Source organism: Neoarius graeffei, chromosome 9 (assembly GCF_027579695.1).
Source record: "Neoarius graeffei isolate fNeoGra1 chromosome 9, fNeoGra1.pri, whole genome shotgun sequence".
Classification (NCBI taxonomy): Eukaryota; Metazoa; Chordata; class Actinopteri; order Siluriformes; family Ariidae; genus Neoarius; species Neoarius graeffei.
In genome coordinates this window covers 62,742,891-62,766,683 of record NC_083577.1, presented here as the reverse complement: position 1 = coordinate 62,766,683, position 23,793 = coordinate 62,742,891, and the positions used below count along the sequence as shown (strand labels likewise).

The 23,793-nt window shown below is 40.0% G+C and overlaps 1 protein-coding gene across 1 annotated transcript; it reads left to right on the top strand.

Annotated features, from left to right (window-relative positions):
• Nucleotides 1–530: 530 nt before the first annotated feature.
• LOC132891923 (caspase-8-like) lies at nucleotides 531–13,598 on the top strand. The gene is made up of 6 exons (XM_060930057.1): nucleotides 531–618; nucleotides 896–1,180; nucleotides 4,720–4,805; nucleotides 4,920–5,037; nucleotides 7,860–8,373; nucleotides 13,275–13,598. The coding sequence occupies exons 2-6, from the start codon at nucleotides 901–903 to the stop codon at nucleotides 13,426–13,428; spliced, it is 1,152 nt and encodes a 383-aa protein (XP_060786040.1). The 5' UTR covers nucleotides 531–618; nucleotides 896–900; the 3' UTR covers nucleotides 13,429–13,598.
• The last annotated feature ends 10,195 nt before the right edge of the window (nucleotides 13,599–23,793 follow it).

Genomic DNA, 23,793 nt, shown 5'->3' with positions numbered 1-23,793 from the left:
CAAAGACATGCAGGTTAGGTTAACTGGTGACTCTAAATTGACCATAGGTGTGAATGTGAGTGTGAATGGTTGTCTGTGTCAGGCCTTGTGATGACCTGGTGACTTGTCCAGGGTGTGCCCCGCCTTTCGCCCGTAGTCAGCTGGGATGGGCTCCAGCTTGCCTGCAACCTTGTAGAACAGGATAAAGCGGCTAGAGATAATGAGATGAGATGAGAAACAGCCATGTCTCTCTGTCTGAAATTCAATGATAAGTCTTTATTGTCATTGTCACTTTTCCAAAGGTACAATGAAATTGAAGGTGCTGTTGACTCATTATGAGTTATAGAAAGAAAGAAACAAACAAAAAACTCATAAGGTATGAACATACCTCAGTGAACATAAGGTATCCATACCTCAAAAGAACCACACATTTGTTTTGCTGCACACTGCTTCACTTTTAACTTTTGGTCTGAATTTGTCTATAAACTCTTTCCATTTCCACACCTAGCGCCATCTATTGGTTGATTAGAAGTAATTCGGTTTATTTTGAAACAGTAAAAGTGAAAGGAAATCCGGTCCAAACAAAAAACGGAACAAAAACACACCTTTATGCCACGTTGAAGAGGAGCAGCTGATAAGGTGCGTTAAAACAGAGCATTATAAATTCTAATTTATATAATTGTATCATATATGAATGATAAATAATTTAGCTATAGACCTATTTACTATACTGAGAGAGTTTCTTTCACGAACCAGTTATTGATGTATGTAGAAAAACAGAGCTGTGAGCGAAAGTTTTAACATAGCAGACACATGATGCAGCTACATGGGGCCACACCCTTTTTACTGTACTGTATGAGTTCTTTGTATTTGAAGATTTACATTTACGGCTCCATCTCTGCATGTTTCTTTTCAGGAAGAATGGAGATCATCACCAAAACAAAAGTGAAACTTATTGAATGGTTATGCGGAGAGGAACTCATTCTCCAGCATGTTCGTGCCCAGAATCTGATAACCACTACTGAATACATGAAGGTCAAAAGTATCCGAGATCCCACCGAGAAAATTATAGAGCTCTTGGACCTGATTATGAAAAAGGGAGAGTCGCGTTGCATCGCTTTTCTAGAGCTGCTCAAGAGAGATGATGTGAATGAATCAAGGCCGGGGCTCAGGGAGTGGATAACAGCAATCAACACCTCAGGTCTCTCTCTTTCTCTCTCTCTCTTTCTCACACACACACACACACACACACACACACACACACACACACACTGCATTGCTGTCCTATCCATGATAAACTGAATCACTTTCTTCATGTCTTATTAGCTCTTCCAGATAAGAAAGAGATCAGTAACAATCCTCAATCTGCTAATGCAGAAAGACAGCCTGTGTGTCTGACTGTGGGAAATCATGCCCCCACTGTACTACTGTGCAGAGCAGTACTGCTACAAAACTGTCTACACATTTCACTACTTGTACACTCCTTGAAAAAATGCTCTTTAAATGCTCTTCAAAAGGTTATTTGTGTTGTGAAGACTTCTTCGCATCTTCTCTCTCTCTCTGTGTGTAACCCTTTAGAATTTTCTATATTTCTGCATAAATATGACCTAAAACAGCATCAGATTTTCACACAAGTCCTAAAACTAGATAAAGAGAACCCAGTTAAACAAATGAGACAAAAATATTATACTTGGTCATTTATTTATTGAGGAAAATGATCCAATATTACATATCTGTGAGTGGCAAAAGTATGTGAACCTCTAGGATTACGTAGCAGTGAATTTGAAGGTGAACTTAGAGTCAGGTGTTTTTATAATCAATGCGATGACAATCAGGTGTGAGTGGGCACCCTGTTTTATTTAAAGAACAGGGATCTATCAACTGATCTTCACAACGCATGTTTGTGGAAGTGTATCATGCCACGAACAAAGGAGATTTCTGAGGACCTCAGAAAAAGCATTGTTGATGCTCATCAGGCTGGAAAAGGTTACAAAACCATCTCTAAAGAGTTTGGACTCCACCAATCCACAGTCAGACAGATTGTGTACAAATGGAAGAAATTCAAGACCATGGTTACCCTCCAAAGGAGTTATTCTATTCTTTAAATTCGTTTTTTAAGACAAGGATTTTTTAAGATGTTACCTTGACAGTTTCGGCGATAAACTTCCACCTTCTTCAAACAGTCACCAGATGTCGAGTGGTGACGTGCCTTATCAACTGATGTTACGCTACGGATGTTACGCTACTCCAAAGGAGTTGTCGACCAACAAAGATCACTCTAAGAGCAAGGCGTGTAATAGTCGGCGAGGTCACAAAGGAGCCCAGGGTAACTTCTAAGCAACTGAAGGCCTCTCTCACATTGGCTAATGTTAATGTTCATGAGTCCACCATCAGGAGAACACTGAACAACAATGGTGTGAATGGCAAGGAGAAAGCCACTGCTCTCCAAAAATAACATTGCTGCTCGTCTGCAGTTTGCTAAAGATCACGTGGACAAGCCAGAAGGCTATTGGAAAAATGTTTTGTGGATGGATAAGACCAAAATAGAACTTTTTGGTTTAAATGAGAAGCGTTATGTTTGGAGAAAGGAAAACACTGCATTCCAGCATAAGAACCTTATCCCATCTGTGAAACATGGTGATGGTAGTATCATGGTTTGGGCCTGTTTTGCTGCATCTGGGCCAGGACAGCTTGCCATCATTGATGGAACAATGAATTCTGAATTATACCAGCGAATTCTAAAGGAAAATGTCAGGACATCTGTCCATGAACTGAATCTCAAGAGAAGGTGGGTCATGGTGAGGAAACCCACCAACATCCCAGAGTTGAAGCTGTTCTGTATGGAGGAACGGGCTAAAATTCCTCCAAGCCAGTGTGCAGGACTGATCAACAGTTACCGGAAACGTTTAGTTGCAGTTATTGCTGCACAAGGGGCTCACACCAGATACTGAAAGCAAAGGTTCACATACTTTTGCCACTCACAAATATGTAATATTGGATCATTTTCCTCAATAAATAAATGACCAAGTATAGTGTTTTTGTCTCATTTGTTTAACTGGGTTCTCTTTATCTATTTTTAGGACTTGTGTGAAAATCTAATGATGTTTTAGGTCATATTTATGCAGAAATATAGAAAATTCTAAAGGGTCCACAAACTTTCAAGCACCATTGTGTGTGTGTGTGTGTATATATATATATATATATATATATATATATATATATATATATATATATAAAAGCTTTGTGAGAATTTAATTAAGTTAAAGGGGATGTGCTAACTTCCTGGAATTGCTTATTACTCCAATACTATGATCAATTCAGATAATGTAGCCAAACAAACTACATGTTTATCTAAATTCTAAATTTATCATCATGCAAAAAAATGTTAATCTTCACTGACCGCTTAACATTGCCTAGTGCCTTTGACTGATGATGCAAGCGGACTAAGGTTCAGTCCAAAAGGAGAATTTATTTCAATATCCAATACAGCATTTAACATTTGCTTTTTTTTTTCAAACTTTGAACATTTTACTTCTGGGTTTCGGACTGGTGGTCAACGCTAACAGAGTTGGCACAGCTCTATCTTTTAATATCAGCTTTGTAGCAAAGTCCATCTGATATGACCCAAAGTTGATAAAAGTGTCTTCACTGAAATGCGCTGAGCACAACATTAATGTGGGGCTGAAATTTTCAGGGACGTCCCCAAAAATAAAATTCATCCCCTCTTTTTGTGTATTAATTTCCTTTAGAAGACAATGTAGACTCAGGTTTTTTTTTTTTTTGTGCACCCTGGAACAGCACAGTTGTGTTTTCTCCCTGACATCTCTGCTACATCCTTCCAGGTGTCATTTGCTGAATAACTAGGTAGATGTCTCTTATTGGTCATATGTTAATGAGGGGTGGTACCATAAACAGTGAGAGAAGTTTCTATGTAAGAATTATGCACTTTTCTAACTGGGCTTTTCTCTCTGCCTATTTAGTTTCTCTGGCCATTACAGACTGGGAATGTAACAGTCCACTTTGAAAGGCCCAGTATGTCCCCAAGTCACACCAACATATCTTGTATTTAAAAAAAAAATTCCATGGCATGTCCATTTGTGTTCCAATGGTCTCGTACATGCTATTTATATGGGTGATTGTATGTAGGCTACTGTAAATGTAAATAATAATGACAAGGCTGTAAATGATGAGCTCTTGAACATTTTACTTTAATTGTTACCCAACCAAATAGGGTGATGGCACCTGTATGACCATAAAATAAGACCATGTGCTAAATAAGACAGCATTATCTAAACATTTTAAGAATGATATGTTTCAGTGACAATGTTTATGTAACATAACTGTAAAGTAAGTAAGCTCTATTTTAGGTTCCACTGCAGAGTCTTCAATCCAGATCCTTTCACCATGTTGTTTATTGAAATTCCCACTCACCAATAAATAACGTGCCAAAAGACAAAGTAAGGATTCTAAAAGCATAAAAATGAAAAGAAAGAAAGAATTTCTAGAGTAAAACAATCTCAGACTACATTTAAATCCATTTACTTTCTGTTATTGTAAATCATTTGAGGGAGATCAGGGCTTAACCATTGTGATATAACTACTTTCATAATAAAATAGTTGAGGACGAGGAGTCCAAGGATCCTTTGTTCACATCACTCTTATCTTCGTAATTAGTTCTGAGTATCTCATCTACCTTAAAAAGTCTTAACCTTTGATTTTTTTTGGCTATTCATTTTGTAGGTGCCTACGTTTCTGAAGAAGAGAAAAACCGTGCTCCAGGTGACAAGAACTTGAGCTTTCCTCAGCCTAACCAAAATAACACACTGGTAATGTTCTCTTAATTAGTAATTCTGAAGGTTTCACTCTGTGTGTGTGTGTGTGTGTGTGTGTGTGTGTGTGTGTGGGTCTGAAATGACAGCTTGATGTACTTTGTGCTGCAGAAGCTGGAGCAATATGGCATGAAGGGAGACTGGAGAGGATTTGCCTTGATCATCAACAACTATGATTTCTCACAATGTCCAGATTTGAATAACAGAGAAGGGACAGACATAGATGAGAGTAAGTACAAATAATGCATGTAAACTCAAACCAACTGTTATAGTAGCACGAAATGTGTTGTATTTTGAGCTGTGCCACTGAGTAATTACTGCAGATGTACAGTGGATATAAAAAGTGTACACACCCCATTAAAATTATAGGTTTTTCTGATGTAAAAAAAATAAGACTACAATAAATAATTTCAAAACTTTTCCCACCTTTAATGTGACCTATAACCTGTACAATTCAATTGAAAAACAAACAAATCTGTTAGGGGTAAAAACATAAAAAATAAAAAACGTACAATAAGCTGGTTGCATAAGTGTGCATACCCTTAAACTAATACTTTGTTGAAGCACCTTTTGATTTAATTACAGCATTCAGTCTTTTTGAGTAGGAGTCTATCAGCCTGCCACATCTAGACTTGGCAATATTTGCCCACTCTTTCTTGCAAAAGTGCTCCAAATCTGTCAGATTGCGAGGGCATCTCTTGTGCACAGCCCTCTTCAGGTCACCCCACAGATTTTCAATTGGATTTAGGTCTGAGCTCTGGCTGGGCCATTCCAAAACTTTTTTGAGATCATTGTCGTGCTGAAAGATGAAATTCATCTTCATCTTTAGCTTTCTAGCAGACACCTGAAGGTTTTGGGCCAAAACTGACTGGTATTTAGAACTGTTCATAATTCCTCCACCTTGACTAAAGCCTCTGTTCCAGCTGAAGAAAAACAACCCCAAAACAAGATGCTGCCACCATCATGCTTCACCGTGGGCATGGTGTTCTTTTGGTGATGCGCAGTGTTGTTTTTGCACCCAACGTACCTTTTGGAATTGTGGCCAAAAAGTTCAACCTTGGTTTCATCAGACCATAAGACATTTTCCCACATGCTTTTGGGAGAGTTGATGTTTTTTTTTTTTGCAAAATGTAGTCGGGCCTGGATGTTTTTCTTTGACCCTACCTCATAGTCCAGACATATGGAGAATATGGGAGATTGTTGTCACATGTAGTACACAACCAGTACTTGCCAGAAATTCCTGCAGCTCCTTCAGTGTTACTGTAGGCCTCTTGGCAGCCTCCCTGACCAGTTTTCATCTTGTCTTTTCATCAATTTTGGAGGGCTGTCCAGTTCTCAGTAATGTCACTGTTGTCCCATATTTTCTCCACTTCTTGATGACTGTCTTCACTGTGCTCCATGATATATCTAATGCCGTGGAAATGTTTTTGTACTCTTCTCCTGACTGATACCTTTCAACAATGAGATCCTTTTGATGCTTTGTAAGCTCTCTGTGAACCCTGGCTTTTGCTGCAGGATGCAACTGAGTAAATGTCTGAACTTTATTTGGGGTTAATCAGAGTCATTTTAATTGATGGCAAGTGTGAACCCAAAAAAACTGAATGCTGTAATTAAATCAAAAGGTGCTTCAACAAAGTATTAGTTTAAGGGTGTGTGCACTTATACAACTAGCTTATTGTACTTTTTTATTTTTTATGTACCCCCCCCCCCCCCCCCCCCCCCACCAACAGATTTATTTGTTTTTCAATTGAATTGTACAGGTTATAGGTCACATTAAAGGTGGGAAATGTTTTGAAATTATTTATCGTGGTCTCGTTTTTTTTTTTTTTTTAACATCAGAATAACCTATCATTTTAATGGGGTGGGTACACTTTTTATATCCACTGTATGTTAACCTTTATGATGGTTTCATGATCATATTATTATTCACAACAATTGAATATTATATAGCTATAGGTTCAGTACAATATACACTCATATACACTGTAAATGGATGATATTAGTTCATGGATGAAAATTTATTGTATCTAAATTGTCACTCTATATGTCACCAACAAAGATGGTGAATAAAACTGATCTAAACATTAATTTGCAAACACAAGTGAATGTATTTAGAGATATTTTGTTTTGGAAGTTTATTATATGTCTTCTACATTACTTTGTCAGTAGAAAAGCAGAAAAGAGTTAATTACAGATGTCCAAAGTTTTATTTCATTATTTTGAAAGCATTTTTGGTATAGATATTATTTGCTGACTAAGACTTACATGGTGCAATATACATTACAAGAGAGTAAGCAATGTACAAGGCATCATCTTTCTTTGTCTGGTGTCCTGAGTTCCCTGGCAAAAAAAAAAAGTACTTTATTGTATTTAAAGTATATTCATATTTTCAATAGTGTACTGAAAATGTACTTACACAAATTGTATTTTTTGTAAATATATAAAAAGTATACTAACATCACGCTTTCACGCTAACACTTTTAACACATTTTAAAATAATTATACTATATTACACTTTTTATAGAAATATATTATACTAAAATATACTTTAAGTGAAAGTTATGTGTAATTTCTAAAGTGTACTAATTTTTAAGGTACTTATAATACAAAGTACTAATTAAGCATATATTAGTACATATAAAGTCATATACTTAAAGTATACAAAATATACTTTAAGTTGTTCCACTTTAGCACATAAAAGTACACTAAATACACTTCAGGTTGCACTTTTCTACAATTTAATTACAATTAAAATATATTTAGTACAAAATTAGCTGTTCCAAAATAGCATGTCTCAAGTTAACTAATCATAAACACACTTGAAGTATATTGATGATTAGTGTGGCTTCAAGTACACAAAAGTATGCTAAATTTTAGTACACTTAGCACATTTATTTTTCACCAGGGTTAGCCACATTTTGTTTTACAAAAAAACTTCTCACTGAAATAAGGAAGAAAAAGTCATGCTCATCTCATCTCAAATTCAACTAATTTTAGTCAATAGGATTACAGTGTGTGTGTGTGTGTGTGTGTGTGTGTGTCTGTGTGCAGAGAGTTTAGCTGCTGTGTTCAAGTGGCTCGGGTTTGAAACTGTGATAAAGCAGGACTGCAATAAGGACTGCATGCTGAGTGCTCTGGATGAACTGCGCAGTCGAGATCACACTCAAGCCGACTGCGTGGTGTGCTGTGTGCTGACTCATGGATTTGGAGGTGGTCTGTATGGGGTGGATGGAGGGGAAGTCTTGCTAAAGGAGCTGATGGAGAGACTGAATGGTCATCATTGCCCTTCCCTCAAAGAAAAGCCCAAACTCTTCTTCATCCAGGCCTGTCAGGGCAATCAACATCAGCAGGTGGTCTTCCTTCAGCCGGATAGTTCTAACAGCACCTCAGATATGGAAACGGGCCTCTTCTGTGATACTGAAGAACCCAGGAAGACCATACCTGCAGAGGCCAACTACCTATTGGCCAAGGCAACGGTGCCAGGTTATGTCTCATACAGAGAGAAATTTAAAGGAACCTGGTTCATACAGTCACTGTGTCAGAACCTGCAGAAGCTTGTTCCCAGGTGAGCATGTACAGACCACATCCTGCTATTCTCTGTAGCTGATCACTTGTGTGATGTAATTTATTTAAGCCTAAGACTCTAAAGACAGACTAAAGATGAATCAGATTTGCTTGGTAGAATAGCCAATTCACTGAACAGGAAACGAAGCACCTTGTAAAATATGTATTCGACTATGGTAGCATTTTCAGTCACCGACACTAGGGATTTTGTTTTAAAGTTCTGTTTTTTTCTGTCCACCTGCTTGGATTTTCTTCATAGCACCTCTGTATATTTGAATAAGTAATAATTTGATTATGGGAAAAAATGGTTCACAGTAACAAACTGCTTGTTAGCCAAATATCTCTAGTTTCATGGGAAATTACCTTACTTTAATTTAAAAAATAAAGCAGTGGTGTTGAACAACTTTATAATAAAATATAGTAGCTTTTCCCCCCTATAATAACCATATTATAATACACTGCCTGACCAAACAATGTCACCCATCTCATTCTCATCTCATTATCTCTAGCCGCTTTATCCTGTTCTACAGGGTCACAGGCAAGCTGGAGCCTATCCCAGCTGACTACGGGCGAAAGGCGGGGTACACCCTGGACAAGTCGCCAGGTCATCACAGGGCCGACACATAGACACAGACAACCATTCACACTCACATTCACACCTACGGTCAATTTAGAGTCACCAGTTAACCTAACCTGCATGTCTTTGGACTGTGGGGGAAACCGGGGCACCCGGAGGAAACCCACGCGGACACGGGGAGAACATGCAAACTCCACACAGAAAGGCCCTCGCCGGCCACGGGGCTCGAACCCGGACCTTCTTGCTGTGAGGCGACAGCGCTAACCACTACACCACCGTGCCGCCACAATGTCACCCTTTGGATTTAAATAAGCAAATACTTAAGAGCATTTGACTGAATAATTACTGCAGTGATTAATATGTTTCAGCTGGCAACAATTCTTTTAACCCTAACTGATGCAGTGAGTAGCTTCTCATTTCTTTGTTGGAAGGCATATCCTGTGATCATAGAAAATATGTTACTGTGTTTCAGAGGGGTCAAATTATTGGCCTGTATCAAGCAAAGAAATCAACTAAGGAGACTGCTGAAATTACTGGAATTGGGTTAAGAACTAGCCAATACAGTCAAAGCTCGGGTCACGAATGTCCCTATTCACGAACAAATCGGGCTACGAACACCATTTCCGAACAAATTTTGCTTCGATTCGCGAACGATGCTTCGATGCACAAATGCACAAACTGACGGGCTTCTGCACCACGTGAGGCGTACGGCAGCATCAGTTGTACTCAAGGTGGCGCGCTGTGAACATTGTTCATCATTGCGTTGTGTTGATGCGATTTCTTTTTTGCTTTTTGCATTAAATTAACCCTCATTATGACTCCCAAGAAAGTGAAAAGTGTTAGTGATAGTGCTGTTAAGAAGTCTAAACGTATTACTGTTGAAACAAAGAAGGAAATAATAGTTAAACATGAACGTGGTGTTCGTGTTTCTGATCTTGCCAAGTAACTATCAACCACAAAGGCAAAGTGTACTGTACAATTATTATGTTTTGTTTTAGTATTGCTGTATTTTTCTATAATTAAGGTTATCTTTAATTCCTTTCTGTATTTTTTCCACATATATACCCATAAAAAGTTACAAAAAAACTATGTTTCTGGGGCTGGTGAACGGATTAATTGGATTTACATTAATTTCAATGGGAAAAATTAATTCGGTTCGCAAACTTTTCGGTTCGCGAATGGAGTCAAAGAATGAATTAAGTTCGTAACCCAAGGTACCACTGTATATTATTAAGATCTGGAAGGATAGTGGTGAGCCATCAACATTGTGGAAGAAATGTGGTTGGAAAAAAATTGACTGACCATTATCAGAGATCATTTAAATGCTTTTTGAAGTTGAATCATAAAACAATCTATGGTAGAACTTGCAGCTATGTTTAATATTACATTTCATTAATGCCATTTAGCAGACGCTCTTATCCAGAGCGACATACAACATACCCAGAGCAGCCTCGGGAGCAGTTAGGGGTTAGGTGCCTTGCTCAAGGGCACTTCAGCCAATCCTGCTGGCCCAGGGAATTGGACCAGCAACCTTTTGGTCCCAAAGCTGCTTCTCTAACCTTTAGGCCATGGCATAATGAAAGTAAGAGCATGCCCACAGGCACAATGTGACAAGAACTGACAGGATTGGAACTAAAGAGATGTGCGGCCATAAGAAAATCACTAAGGTTAGTTAGAAGAAAAGGCTTCAATTTGCTAGGGAGCGTAAAGATTGGACTCTTGGGCAGTGGAAAAAGATCATGTGGTTTGGTGAGTCCAGCTTTACCCTATTCCAGAGCAATGGGTGTGTCAGGGTAAGAAGGGAATGCACCCAACGATGCACCTATCATGCATCGTGGCCAATGTACAAGCCTCTGAAGGCAGTGTTATGATCTGTGGTTGGTCAGGTCAAGGCTCAGCAACGTTATGTGGCAATAAAATGAAGTCAGCTGACTACCTGAATGTACTGAATGACCAAGTTATCACATCAAAGGATTTCTTCTTCCCTGATGGCACGAGCATATTTGAGCATGATGATGCTAGGATTCATCAAGATCAGATCATGAAAAAGTGGTTCAGAGAGCATGAGGAATCATTATCACATTAATTGGCTATCACAGAGTCCTGAGCTTAACCCCATTGAAAGTCTTTGGGATGTGCTGGAGAAGACTTTACAGAGTGGTCTGACTCGCCCGTCTTCAATATAGGATCTTGACAAAAAATTGATGCAACTCTGGATGGGAATAAATTTTGTTGCATAAGGTTGTTAAAACAATGCCACCGCGAATGTGCGCCGTAATTTAAGCTAAAGGCGCCCCAACAAAATATTAGCGTGTGCAACTTTTTTTGGCCAGACAGTGGCCAAAGTATACACTATTGACAAAGTATACGTAGTATACACTATAATTCCAAAAGTATGCGCGCACCTGACCATCACACCTATATGTGCTTGTTGAACATCCCATTCCAAAACTATGGGCATTAATATGAAGTTGGTCCCCCTTTGCTGTTTGGAGTGCAGCCTCCACTCTTCTGGGAAAGCTTTCCACTAGTTTTTGCAATGTGTTCTGTGGGGATTTGTTCCCATTCAACCCCAGAAGTTTTAGTGAGGTTGGGCTCTGATATCAGGGGAGAAGGCCTGGGTGCAGTTGATGTACCAATTAACTCCACAGGCATTTAGTGGAGTTGAGGTCAGAACTCTGTGTAGGTCACTAAAGTTTTTCTAGACCCACCATGTCTTTATGGTCCCCACTTTGTGCATGGGGCATTATTACACTGGAACAGGATTTGGCTAGGCTCCCTTAGGTCCACTTTAGGGAAATCTTAATGTTAAAGCATATATAGGCGGCACGGTGGTGTAGTGGTTAGCGCTGTCGCCTCACAGCAAGAAGGTCCGGCTTCGAGCCCCGTGGCCGACGAGGGCCTTTCTGTGCGGAGTTTGCATGTTCTCCCCATGTCCGCGTGGGTTTCCTCTGGGTGCTCCAGTTTCCCCCACAGTCCAAAGACATGCAGGTTAGGTTAACTGGTGACTCTAAATTGACTGTAGGTGTGAATGTGAGTGTGAATGGTTGTCTGTGTCTATGTGTCAGCCCTGTGATGACCTGGCGACTTGTCCAGGGTGTACCCTGCCTTTCGCCTGTAGTCAGCTGGGATAGGCTCCAACTTGCCTGCAACCCTGTAGAACAGGATAAAGCGGCTAGAGATAATGAGATGAGATGAGACATTCTATACAACTGGGTACTTCTAACATTCTGGCAACAGTTTGGGGAAGACGTCCATATGGGTGTGATGGTAAGGTGTCTACATACTTTTGGCCATATAGTGTAGCTGCCCTGTCTGGAAACTGACATGTGCCTTACAGGAACGAATGGGAAGCACAGGAAAACATACTGAAGATGTCAGGTGGCAGTGACTGATGAAATGGAATGTTAGACCAGAAACGTATTTTTTCACTAACGACGTCATGTTCACCATGCATCCATAAACACTTCTAATTAGACAACCAGTGTTTCATAAATTCAGAATACCCCCACGTGGATTCTACAAGAATGGCTAGGTCATGATTTAACTACATAGTTGTAAATGTTCCCTGCGTGTGGGTGGAGCACAGAGGACGGCAGGACAGAGATCAGGGTGAACAGGAGGCTTTATTGCCGCACTTTTCAGTCTGACAATTAAATAAGCAATCAGAGAGCCAGAGACACACACACTGTAGTCTCCTCTGGGGAAGTTCCCCTCCGCTCTCACTCTCCCTCCTTAAATAGGGCGCGGTCACTGGGAAGACACACACAAACGCAGGTTAATTGCCGTCAGGTGTAGTGATTCTGCCACTTACCTTCCCTGACTCCGCCCTCCTGTCACAGACCGGCGCTTGACCATGCCCCCGCTGCCACAATAGTGTTCGAGATGGTGGTGGTATTTAGAAAAAGCGGAGTGAGAAACCCACTTTATGTTCAGTATTTTTCAATAATCGGGTGGTTATCTTTAGAAAACTTTTAAATTATACTAATGCCACTCCATTAAAAAACATTAAATGGATGAAATTTGAAATCTAACCTGCACTGTCATGTGGCTTTATAAAACCACAAAAAAATATTTTTTGGGCTGAAGACAGTTTCACTTCAGAAATTATATTATGACTTGCCCTTGATGCATGTAAATCTAGCTTATCCAACTGTGATATCATTTTTTATGAGCCAGTAAACTAGTATTTGTGCATTATCTACAAATGTGTCAGTCATTAGAAGATGAGATTGTACAGAAGTTTAAGAACATTGATAAAGAACATAAACTACTTTATGGACTTTGTTATATTTTCCTTTTGTGTTTTATTTTTGTGCATGTAGTGGTATTGATCTACTGTCCATCCTGACTAAAGTGAACAACGAAGTGAGCCAGAAGGCTGACAGAAGTGGAACCAGGAAGCAGATGCCACAGCCAGAATACACACTGACGAAGAGAGTGGTGTTCCCTGTACCAAAAACACCTATGCCCTTTTAGAAAACACTTTAATCTCATACCTTTATGGATGAACTAATCATTTACCTATTAGTTATTCATGTACTATCATTAGTTAATTTTCTAATTAACTATATTAATATAACTTTGAGGGGTACTTAAAGCTAGACGGCCTTTCGAGTTAATAAAATTGGTGAAAGTTCCCTTTGAAATTTGGTCATTGTGATATATGTTTATTTCTTTGCTTTGCTCCTGCTTTGCTCCTGCTTGATCTTTATTTTACTTTACTTTCTCATTTAATTTTCACTACTTTTTCATTTTATTTTTCATCTTTATAAGCTTTTAATTTCCACTATTTTTTCATTTTATTTTTCATCTTTATAAGATAAGTTAGCTTTTAAAACAAAATGCCAGGAGGCAAAAAATCTAGGAGATCCTGCAGAAAATGCATAGAACTAGAACAGAGGATTTCTATCCTGGAATCAAAGATTGATGCTCAGCCAAAGACTGACGAATTAAGAGCGATATCTCAGGAAAGGAGTACAGAAACAGTGGCTGAGAATGCAGAGAATGTACCCCGACAAGCCGATGACATTGCAGATCGAGTGGATGAATTCATCGATCTAACAGGGCACAATGTGAGTACAGATGAAAATAAAAACAAAGTTATTACCTCAACCAAACCAGACAGAGTTTTTACCTCAACACCAGCTTGTGCTGATACTATGCAACCCATGCTTCACAGCCATGCTATCAGAAATAGAGCTAAGTCTAAGATTTACAATCCTATGGAAAATCCACAGCCCATAAGGCTTCAGAACAAATTTGAATGCCTCAGGGATGTGGAAGCGGAATTTTCAGACGGACAAACGCATCGTAAAAAGAAATTGCATCACAACCGAAGAGCTGTGGGAAGAGGCAAAAAGCAGCTCGTAACACCACCTGATCCCACAACCCTTGTTCTTGGTGATTCCACTATACGACATTTAAAAGGACATGGAATGATTATTTGCTGCCTTCCAAATGCATCCATCTCTGACACTAAAGACAGCATTTTGAAACTCATGTCCGAGCATAAAACTATCAAACGCATTGTTGTACATGTGGGAGCAAATTATGTTTTCAGAGAACAGCTGTTTGTCCAAGAGGACTTCAAAAAACTCTTTTCTCATCTCTATAAGACCGGAATACAATCTTTTATCAGTGGCCCACTCCCTGCAAGGGGAAGCTTTGCATTTACTCGACTCTTCAATCTTAACACCTGGCTTGGAAAAACTTGTTTTTCATCTGGTATGAACTTTATAGACAATTTTAACCTTTTCTGGAATCCCAGAGAATTCTTCAAGCCGAACAGCACTGAACTCAGCTGGATTGGGACCAAAGTTTTAGCAGATCATTATAGACTTGAAATTTTCTGTCAGTCAACATTGAAGAGAACAGTTGATAAGATATCGCAGACTGACCTAGTCAATATCAACAATACCTCCGCAATGCCAAAACAATCGTCTGTGACCAAGGACACACAGCCATCTGGAGCAGACTCCCAAGAACCATCTGGGGCAGACTGCCAAGAACCATCTGGGGCAGACTGCCAAGGACAACAACAATCATACGGAGATTGTGAGCATGCGTCCACTTCTCGACGCCATGCAACTATCACAGAGACAGTGAGACAGTCACCACAGAGAAAGTCATGGAGACGCTTAAAATGGCCTCACCAAAATCTCGCTCTTCGGATTTGATCATACCATCTCCGTCTCCCCCCTGCATGGATTTCCCTAATAGTATGCAGAGACTGCTGCCAATGGCTACACTCTCTTTTTCCAGCCCAAATCTGTCGCGACAAGCTGTGTACCCAGTTCATCAAAAATCAACCAACAGACTGAACTGTGTTCGCCCAGGACTTTCAGCTAGCTTCGAATCTTTTTCACCATCTAAAAGATACATGACATCTCCAATCTTAATCTCAAACAGAATGGAACATAAAGAAAGTCTAGTATGATATGCTGGGGGTCCCTGCATTGGGTGTTGTTTTGAAAACAAGCTGGGACCCAGTATGCCTATGCCATTCTCTATTCCTGTGTTGATAAGAAATAGAAAACATAGAGCATATTTAACCCAGGGGGTAAACCAGTCTAGTCTCCTTCCTGTTTCAAAACAACATCAGAGTGCTCAAGCGGATATTACTTCTAGACTTTCTGTAAAGCTAGCTCTTCTGAACATTAGATCACTTTCAAACAAGTCATTTTTAATTAATGATCTTATCTGCAAACATAATCTTGATTTTTTGCTTCTAACTGAAACTTGGCTGGATCAAGCAAATAGTGCTACCACCCTTATTGAAGCAGCTCCCCCAAATTTTAATTTTATGAATGTTACCCGACAGGGGAAAGGTGGAGGGATCGCAAATATATTCAAATTCTCTTTTCAATGTAAACAATCCTCACTTGGTGATTTTACATCCTTTGAACACTTATGTGCACTTGTTACATGCTCTCCTAACATATTATTATTAACTATTTACAGGCCTCCGAGACATTCAGCCAAAGTTTTTCTGGAAGAGTTTGGTGAACTGTTGTCAGTCATTTGCTTAGAGTTTGACTGTCTTATTATATCTGGAGATTTTAACTTGCATGTAGATAATCCTGAAAACACTTATGCCAATGAACTACTTGCACTTATTGACAACTTCAACCTAGTACAACATGTACAGGGGCCGACCCACTCTCGTGGTCATACCCTTGACCTCGTCATCACAAAGGGTCTTATTGTTTTTACTACTGTTGTCGACCTGGCCTTATCTGATCATTTTTGTGTTTTCTCTGATGTTTCTATGTCTCCTCACATTCAGAACAGCTCAACGACTATGGGTAGGAGAGTCATAAACAACAACACGTGTTCTCTTTGAGCAAGCTCTCTCTCGGATCTCAACCAAAATGTCAGACTCTGTAGATGATTTAATGGAACATTTTAATTTAAATATGACCCAAATTATGGATGATATTGCTCCCTTCAAAATCAAAAGAGTCAATGATAAGCAGAAAGCACCATGGAAGCAATACCCAGCTGTTAAACTGTTAAAGAGAGAATGTAGAAAGACTGAAAGAAAATGGAGCAAAACTAAACTTCACATCCATTATCAAATCCATAAAGAGATGCTTTGTAAATATAATTATGAAATTCGTAAAGCAAGACAGTCTTTCTTCTCCAACATCATCAACAGGAATATGAACAATGTCCGTGTGCTATTTTCAACAGTAGAGAAGCTAACAAATCCCCCACCACAATTAGCACCTGAACTTCTCTCAGTTAATAAATGCAATGAGTTTGCATCCTTCTTCAAAGGTAAAATTGATAAAATACGACATAATATTGCTCATAATATATCTCAGTTGCAAATAATTGAAAAACTGCAATCACCAGTGACACAGACAGATTTCAACACAATGTCAGAATTTTGTTTAATTGATTATGAGACTCTTGAAAAAACTGTACAAAATCTCAGTTCCTCAACATCTGAATTGGACATTCTGCCCACCAACCTTTTTAAGTCTGTTCTACATCTTATAATTACAGATGTGCTTCAAATCATAAATACATCCCTAGAGACTGGCATTGTTCCTGTGTCCTTGAAAAAAGCCGTTGTAAAGCCCCTACTTAAAAAGAATAATCTGGATGCTTCAGTATTAAATAACTACAGGCCAATATCAAAACTACCATTCATCGGGAAAATCCTTGAAAAAATTGTCTTCAATCAATTAACTGCCTTCTTGATATCAAACAGCTGTTTTGATAACTTTCAATCAGGATTTCGTGCCAATCATAGCACTGAAACAGCACTGATTAAAGTTATAAATGACATGCGTCTTAATACTGATGCAGGCAAAACATCGGTCCTGGTATTACTGGACCTCAGTGCAGCTTTTGATACTGTTGATCACAACATACTGCTATATTGACTTGAACATTGGGTTGGGTTGACTGGTAAAGTTATCAATTGGTTAAAATCATACTTAAAAGATAGAAGCTTCTTTGTTGCCATGGGAAATTGTACCTCAGCGTCAATGTCCTTGACCTGTGGTGTCCCCCAGGGGTCGATTCTTGGACCATTACTATTCAACCTTTATATGCTCCCACTTGGGCAAATTATCAAGGACAATTCAATTTCATATCACTGCTATGCAGATGACACCCAAATTTATCTTGCTCTATCACCTAATGATTATGTCCCCCTTGAATGTCTCTACCAGTGTATCGATCAAATCAACAACTGGATGTCACAAAATTTTCTTCAGCTGAACACAGATAAAACAGAAGTAATTCTATTTGGAAAAAAAGATGAAAGACTCAGGATTACCACTATTCTTGACACAAAGGGGATTAAAACAAAAGAAATGGTTAAAAATCTTGGTGTTTTCATTGACAGCGAGCTAAACTTTGACAGGCACATGAAAGCAATCACTAAAACGGCATTTTATCACCTAAAAAACATTTCCAAACTAAGAGGACTTATGTCAAAAAATGATCTGGAAAAACTTATACATGCCTTCATCTCTAGTAGGGTTGATTACTGCAATGGCCTTTTCACAGGCCTGCCAAAAAAAACCATCAAACGACTTCAGCTGGTTCAAAATGCTGCGGCTAGGGTTCTCACACGAACAAAAAGAACAGAGCACATTACTCCAATTTTAAGGTCCCTTCACTGGCTTCCAGTAAGCTACAGAATTGACTTTAAAGCATTGCTGCTGGTGTACAAATCTCTAAATGGTACAGGGCCCAGTTCCCTCTCTGATATGTTGCAGCGGCCTAACCCAATCAGATGTACCAGATCACACATCACATCACATTATCTCTAGCCGCTTTATCCTTCTACAGGGTCGCAGGCAAGCTGGAGCCTATCCCAGCTGACTACGGGCGAAAGGCGGGGTACACCCTGGACAAGTCGCCAGGTCATCACAGGGCTGACACATAGACACAGACAACCATTCACACTCACATTCACACCTACGGTCAATTTAGAGTCACCAGTTAACCTAACCTGCATGTCTTTGGACTGTGGGGGAAACCGGAGCACCCGGAGGAAACCCATGCGGACACGGGGAGAACATGCAAACTCCGCACAGAAAGGCCCTCGCCAGCCCCGGGGCTCGAACCCAGGACCTTCTTGCTGTGAGGCGACAGCGCTAACCACTACACCACCGTGCCGCCCATGTACCAGATCGCAGCAGAAAAATTTACTGGTAAAACCTGTTGTTAAAACAAAGTGTGGTGAAGCAGCTTTTAGCTACTATGCAGTACAGCTATGGAACCAACTGCCAGAGGACATCAAAAATGCTCCTGCTGTTGGCAGCTTCAAATCTAGATTAAAGACCAAGCTGTTTTCAGATGCTTTCTGCTAAATTATCAATATTGCCATCTCTACATGTTTTAAACGCTTTACTTTTACAGTCTCTCCATGTTTTAAATTTTACTTAACTTTTATTCTATTATATTCTGCTGCCTTTTTTATTTTTAATTGAACTTTTATCTCATTTGTTTAATTCTTATTATTTTTCTTCCCCATTTATTTTATGTAATTTTATTTTCTATTGTTTACTGTTTTGCTTTTACTTCTGTAAAGCACATTGAACTGCCACTGTGTATGAAATGTGCTATATAAATAAACTTGCCTTGCCTTGCCTTGCCTTCTGTAATATCTCACAAAATATCAGGCCATTCTGTGGCTGGGAAGTTATTTAATTTAAGGGGATTCCCTAGCAAATATTGTGCATGAAATCGCTCACTTTGCGCAGTCAAGCAGACAGAGGAAGTACGTGTGCGCATGTGCAGGTTTACCTTTGACCATGCAAGAACAGTTACATCATTTTGTCGCAAAACGAACAGCTGATCGCACCGAAGTGCTCGCTGACTGCCGATATTTTAATTTGGTCCTGCATTTCCTTGCCTTTGCAACATAACGTCTTTTCTTCTCGCTTTCTGTTACTGTAGTCGATCTTTCATGTTTCATTTGAATACTCACGTCTTCCACTTTTCTTTCCTGTTTCAAATTTGTATCCCATAATGCCTTGCACGAACGGGGAAAGCCCACCACGTAGTGCGTGACATAGTATCTTGAACTGGGTCATGTTGAAGCAGGCAAAAGTGGTGGAGAATTTAGGGCCACATGGCCCTAAATTCATTAATTGTTCTATTAGAAAAAAAAACTAATAAACTTGGAAGTCTGTGATTTGAATTTAGAGTCCACTAACCAAAAATAATTGGATATCAGGGAAAATTCTTTTTATAACCTACACTTGAAAAATCTGAAAGGTAGTCTAGCTTTAAAGGTACACGCTGTAGGATTTAGGGAGAACTATTTAGGATTTTGGGAGCGGGAATGGAATATAGTATTCATAATTATGTTTTTATTAGTGTATAATCACCTGTAACTACAAATAGTTGTGTTTTTGTAAGCTTTGAATGAACCCTTCATGTCTCCATAAGGAGCAGGTCCTCTTCCAATGAGTTTCCATGTTGCATTGCTATAGTAGCCCAGAACAGAAAAACAAAACACTGGCCTGAGAGAGCATTTTGTGTTTCACATTTTAAAAGTGGCAGCCAGCATTAAAAGGAAGACGAAGAAGGAGAAAGGAAATCAAAGTATGTAGACCCATTTTAAAAGACTGATGGTGTTTACTCTAGGTTTGCTTTTACTTTTAATTTAGTAATTTGTTAAACATTAATATAAATGTTTGGCCCTGATTAGTTATTTACAGTACTGTTGCAGTTAATAGTTACTGTCAATATCAGATTAATAAAGAGTTTTTGTTTAAGATTTTTGATCTTTGAGATGTTTTTCGTGTCACACTTGTTACGTAAGCGGCCAAGAGAAATAGAAAAAGAGCCTCTACAAGAAAAAAGAACAGGTAAATGTCAGTGAAGTTGCATTCTTGCTTCTGTAATTGTTTTAGTTCCATCCATTAGCTGTAGCCGCTTATCCTGTTCTACAGGGTTGCGGGCAAGCTGGAGCCTATCCCAGCTGACTATGGGTGAGAGGCGGGGTACACCCTGGACAAGTCACCAGGTTATCTCAGGGCTAACACAGAGACAAATAACCATTCACACCTACGGTCAATTTGGAGCCACCAATTAGCCTAACCTGCATGTCTTTGCACTGTGGAGGAAGCCAGAGCACCTGGAGGAAACCCACACAGACATGGCAAGAACATGCAAACTCCACACAGAAAGACCCTCGTCAGCCACTGGGCTCGAACCCAGAACCTTCTTGCTGTGAGGCGACAGCGCTAACCACTACACCAACGTGCCGCCCTCATTGTTTTAGTTGTTCCAGTAAAATAATATTATGCTCACAGTTTAAGCCTGTTTGAAGTAAAGTTTTATTATTCCTGCACATGTAATGTAAGTGTACACAGGCAAACACCTAGCCTATTAATCACATACTTATAGTTTTTGGAAGTAAACCATAAAAAGATTCAAAAGTGTTTGACACTAGTCTTGTTTTATTTTAGCTTCATATCGCAAATACAGTATATCTGAAACCCACCTAAAGCAATTGAAATCTTGATGTTAACAGTCCCTAAGATAAACAAAAAAGTGCCAGCACATGTGCTTCCATGGCTCTGTAGACAGTTATTACTGCACCTGATGACCACTATAGGTTCTAATACACACTTGGAAAGGGAACGCTGGGGGAGGGGTATTCAATTGTTTGCAATCTGCAACCTCACTGCTAGATGCCATTAAATCCTACATAGTACACCTTTAATACTGGTCTGTTAGCTTGCTCCTGGTCATTGATGCATCTGTGGAGGGGGTGCCTTTTCCCGGCTCTGACAGACGGCACATCTGTTAGAAAACACCAAAAGTCATTGCCCATTAAAGATTATAGTAAAAGTAAAATAGAAAAAAAAAATGCAGCCAAATGACAAATGATAAAATGTCTATTTATTCAATCTATATATTCAATTATCATGAAAAAATTGCATAGGCTTTTGCTTCTATCTTTAACAAAGTGATATGATTAAAATAGTGTACGCCTAACCATAATATTTAGCTCCTCCTGAGTTTGATGCAGAGCTGCTCTCAGCAAGCTGATAGTCATGTCTTTCTCTTTTAGCTGCCTCTTCAAGCCCTGCACAAACATCACCCATTTTTTATTATTATGGAATTATTCACGACAATTTACTGTCAGAAAAAAATGATAAAATTTAAAAACCGTTTACAAAATATGGATTAAATGACTTAACTTTGGGGGCGGCACGGTGGTGTAGTGGTTAGCGCTGTCGCCTCACAGCAAGAAAGTCCGGGTTCGAGCCCCGTGGCCGGCGAGGGCCTTTCTGTGCGGAGTTTGCATGTTCTCCCCGTGTCCGCGTGGGTTTCCTCCGGGTGCTCCGGTTTCCCCCACAGTCCAAAGACATGCAGGTTAGGCTAACCGGTGACTCTAAATTGGTCGTAGGTGTGAATGTGAGTGTGAATGGTTGTCTGTGTCTATGGCTACGTTTACACTAGACCGTATCTATCTCGTTTTCTTCGCGGATGCACTGTCCGTTTACATTAACCCCCCTGGAAAAGCGGGGAAACGGGAATCCGCCAGCGTCCACGTATTCAATCTAGATCGTATCAGCTCCGGTGCTGTGTAAACATTCAGAATACGCGAATACGCTGTGCTGAGCTCTAGCTGGCGTCTCATTGGACAACGTCACTGTGACATCCACCTTCCTGATTCGCTGGCGTTGGTCATGTGACGCGACTGCTGAAAAACGGCGCGGACTTCCGCCTTGTATCACCTTTCATTAAAGAGTATAAAAGTATGAAAATACTGCAAATACTGATGCAAATACTGCCCACTGTGTAGTTATGATTGTCTTTAGGCTTGCCATCCTTCCACTTGCAAGTAATAAGTGATATGCGCTGGGATCACACACACAGCGGCTCAGTCCCGAATCATGGCTTGTTCACTTCACTCGCGCACTCTGTGAGCTGCGCAGGGCCGGAGTGCGCACCCTCCAGAGGGCACTCGCTGTTCAGGGTGGAGTGATTTGGAGCGCAGGATGCCTGCGGAGCCGAGCGTATCCGCGTATTGGTGTTGCTGTGTGCACGGCTAACGGTTTTAGTGTAAACGCGAATCATTTTAAGAACGTTAATCTGATGATCCGCTGATTCGACGTAATGTAAACGTAGCCTATGTGTGAGCCCTGTGATGACCTGGCGACTTGTCCAGGGTGTACCCCGCCTTTCGCCCATAGTCAGCTGGGATAGGCTCCAGCTTGCCTGCGACCCTGTAGAACAGGATAAAGCGGCTACAGATAATGAGATGAGATGAGAGATTTAACTTTGAGAAGAAATAAGACATAGCTCATTTATCCATGAGAATATACAAACATCTATCCATCCATCCATCCATTATCTGTAGCCACTTATCCTGTTCTACAGGGTCGCAGCCAAGTTGGAGCCTATCCCAGCTGACTATGGGTGAGAGGCGGGGTACACCCTGGACAAGTCGCCAGGTCATCGCAGGGCTACATATAATCATCTCATCTCATCTCATCTCATTATCTCTAGCCGCTTTATCCTGTTCTACAGGGTTGCAGGCAAGTTGGAGCCTATCCCAGCTGACTACAGGCGAAAGGCGGGGTACACCCTGGACAAGTCGCCAGGTCATCACAGGGCTGACACATAGACACAGACAACCATTCACACTCACATTCACACCTACGGTCAATTTAGAGTCACCAGTTAACCTAACCTGCATGTCTTTGGACTGTGGGGGAAACCGGAGGAAACCCACACGGACACGGGGAGAACATGCAAACTCCGCACAGAAAGGCCCTTGTCAGCTCGAACCCGGACCTTCTTGCTGTGAGGTGACAGTGCTAACCACTACACCACCGTGCCACCCACATATAAACATATACTGTCAAAAAAAAAGCCTATTTCAGAGATACAGACTTTACAACTTTATAATTTTACCTTTGTTTACCTGTGGACAGCAATATTTATATTATTTGAAACAAACCATATTATAGCCTGTTGCATTGATTCCCTATTCAGAATTAACATGTACTACATCCGAATATTCTGCTTACCTCAATCTCCGCTTTAAAATTGGTATGAAGTTCTGTAGTCTCTGAGTGAAAAATCTTTCTTTGCCTCTCTCTCTCTGCCTCACTCTGATTCAGCTGCTCCTTCACTAAAAAGGATCACACTCTGGTGACTATAATGTACACCCTTCACAGATGCAGGCCATACTTCAGGCATTACTTCAGCCATTTTACTATTTCACTGAAGACCGAAATTATATTGCAAATTCAGTGCACTTATTATCAGATTGCTAGATCATCACACTCTTTAGATAATGCCCTTTGGAAAAGAGCCTGGACTCACACAATAAGAGTTGTTTCTTCAGGC

What these genes read in the sequence shown, in the direction of transcription:
- LOC132891923 (XM_060930057.1), top strand. Translation starts at nt 901, where the DNA reads ATGGAGATCATCACCAAAACAAAAGTGAAACTTATTGAATGGTTATGC. An exon ending in AGGGACAGACATAGATGAGA is followed by an intron (nt 5,038 to 7,859) that starts GTAAGTACAAAT and finishes GTCTGTGTGCAG; the next exon opens with AGAGTTTAGCTGCTGTGTTC. An exon ending in CTGCAGAAGCTTGTTCCCAG is followed by an intron (nt 8,374 to 13,274) that starts GTGAGCATGTAC and finishes TTGTGCATGTAG; the next exon opens with TGGTATTGATCTACTGTCCA.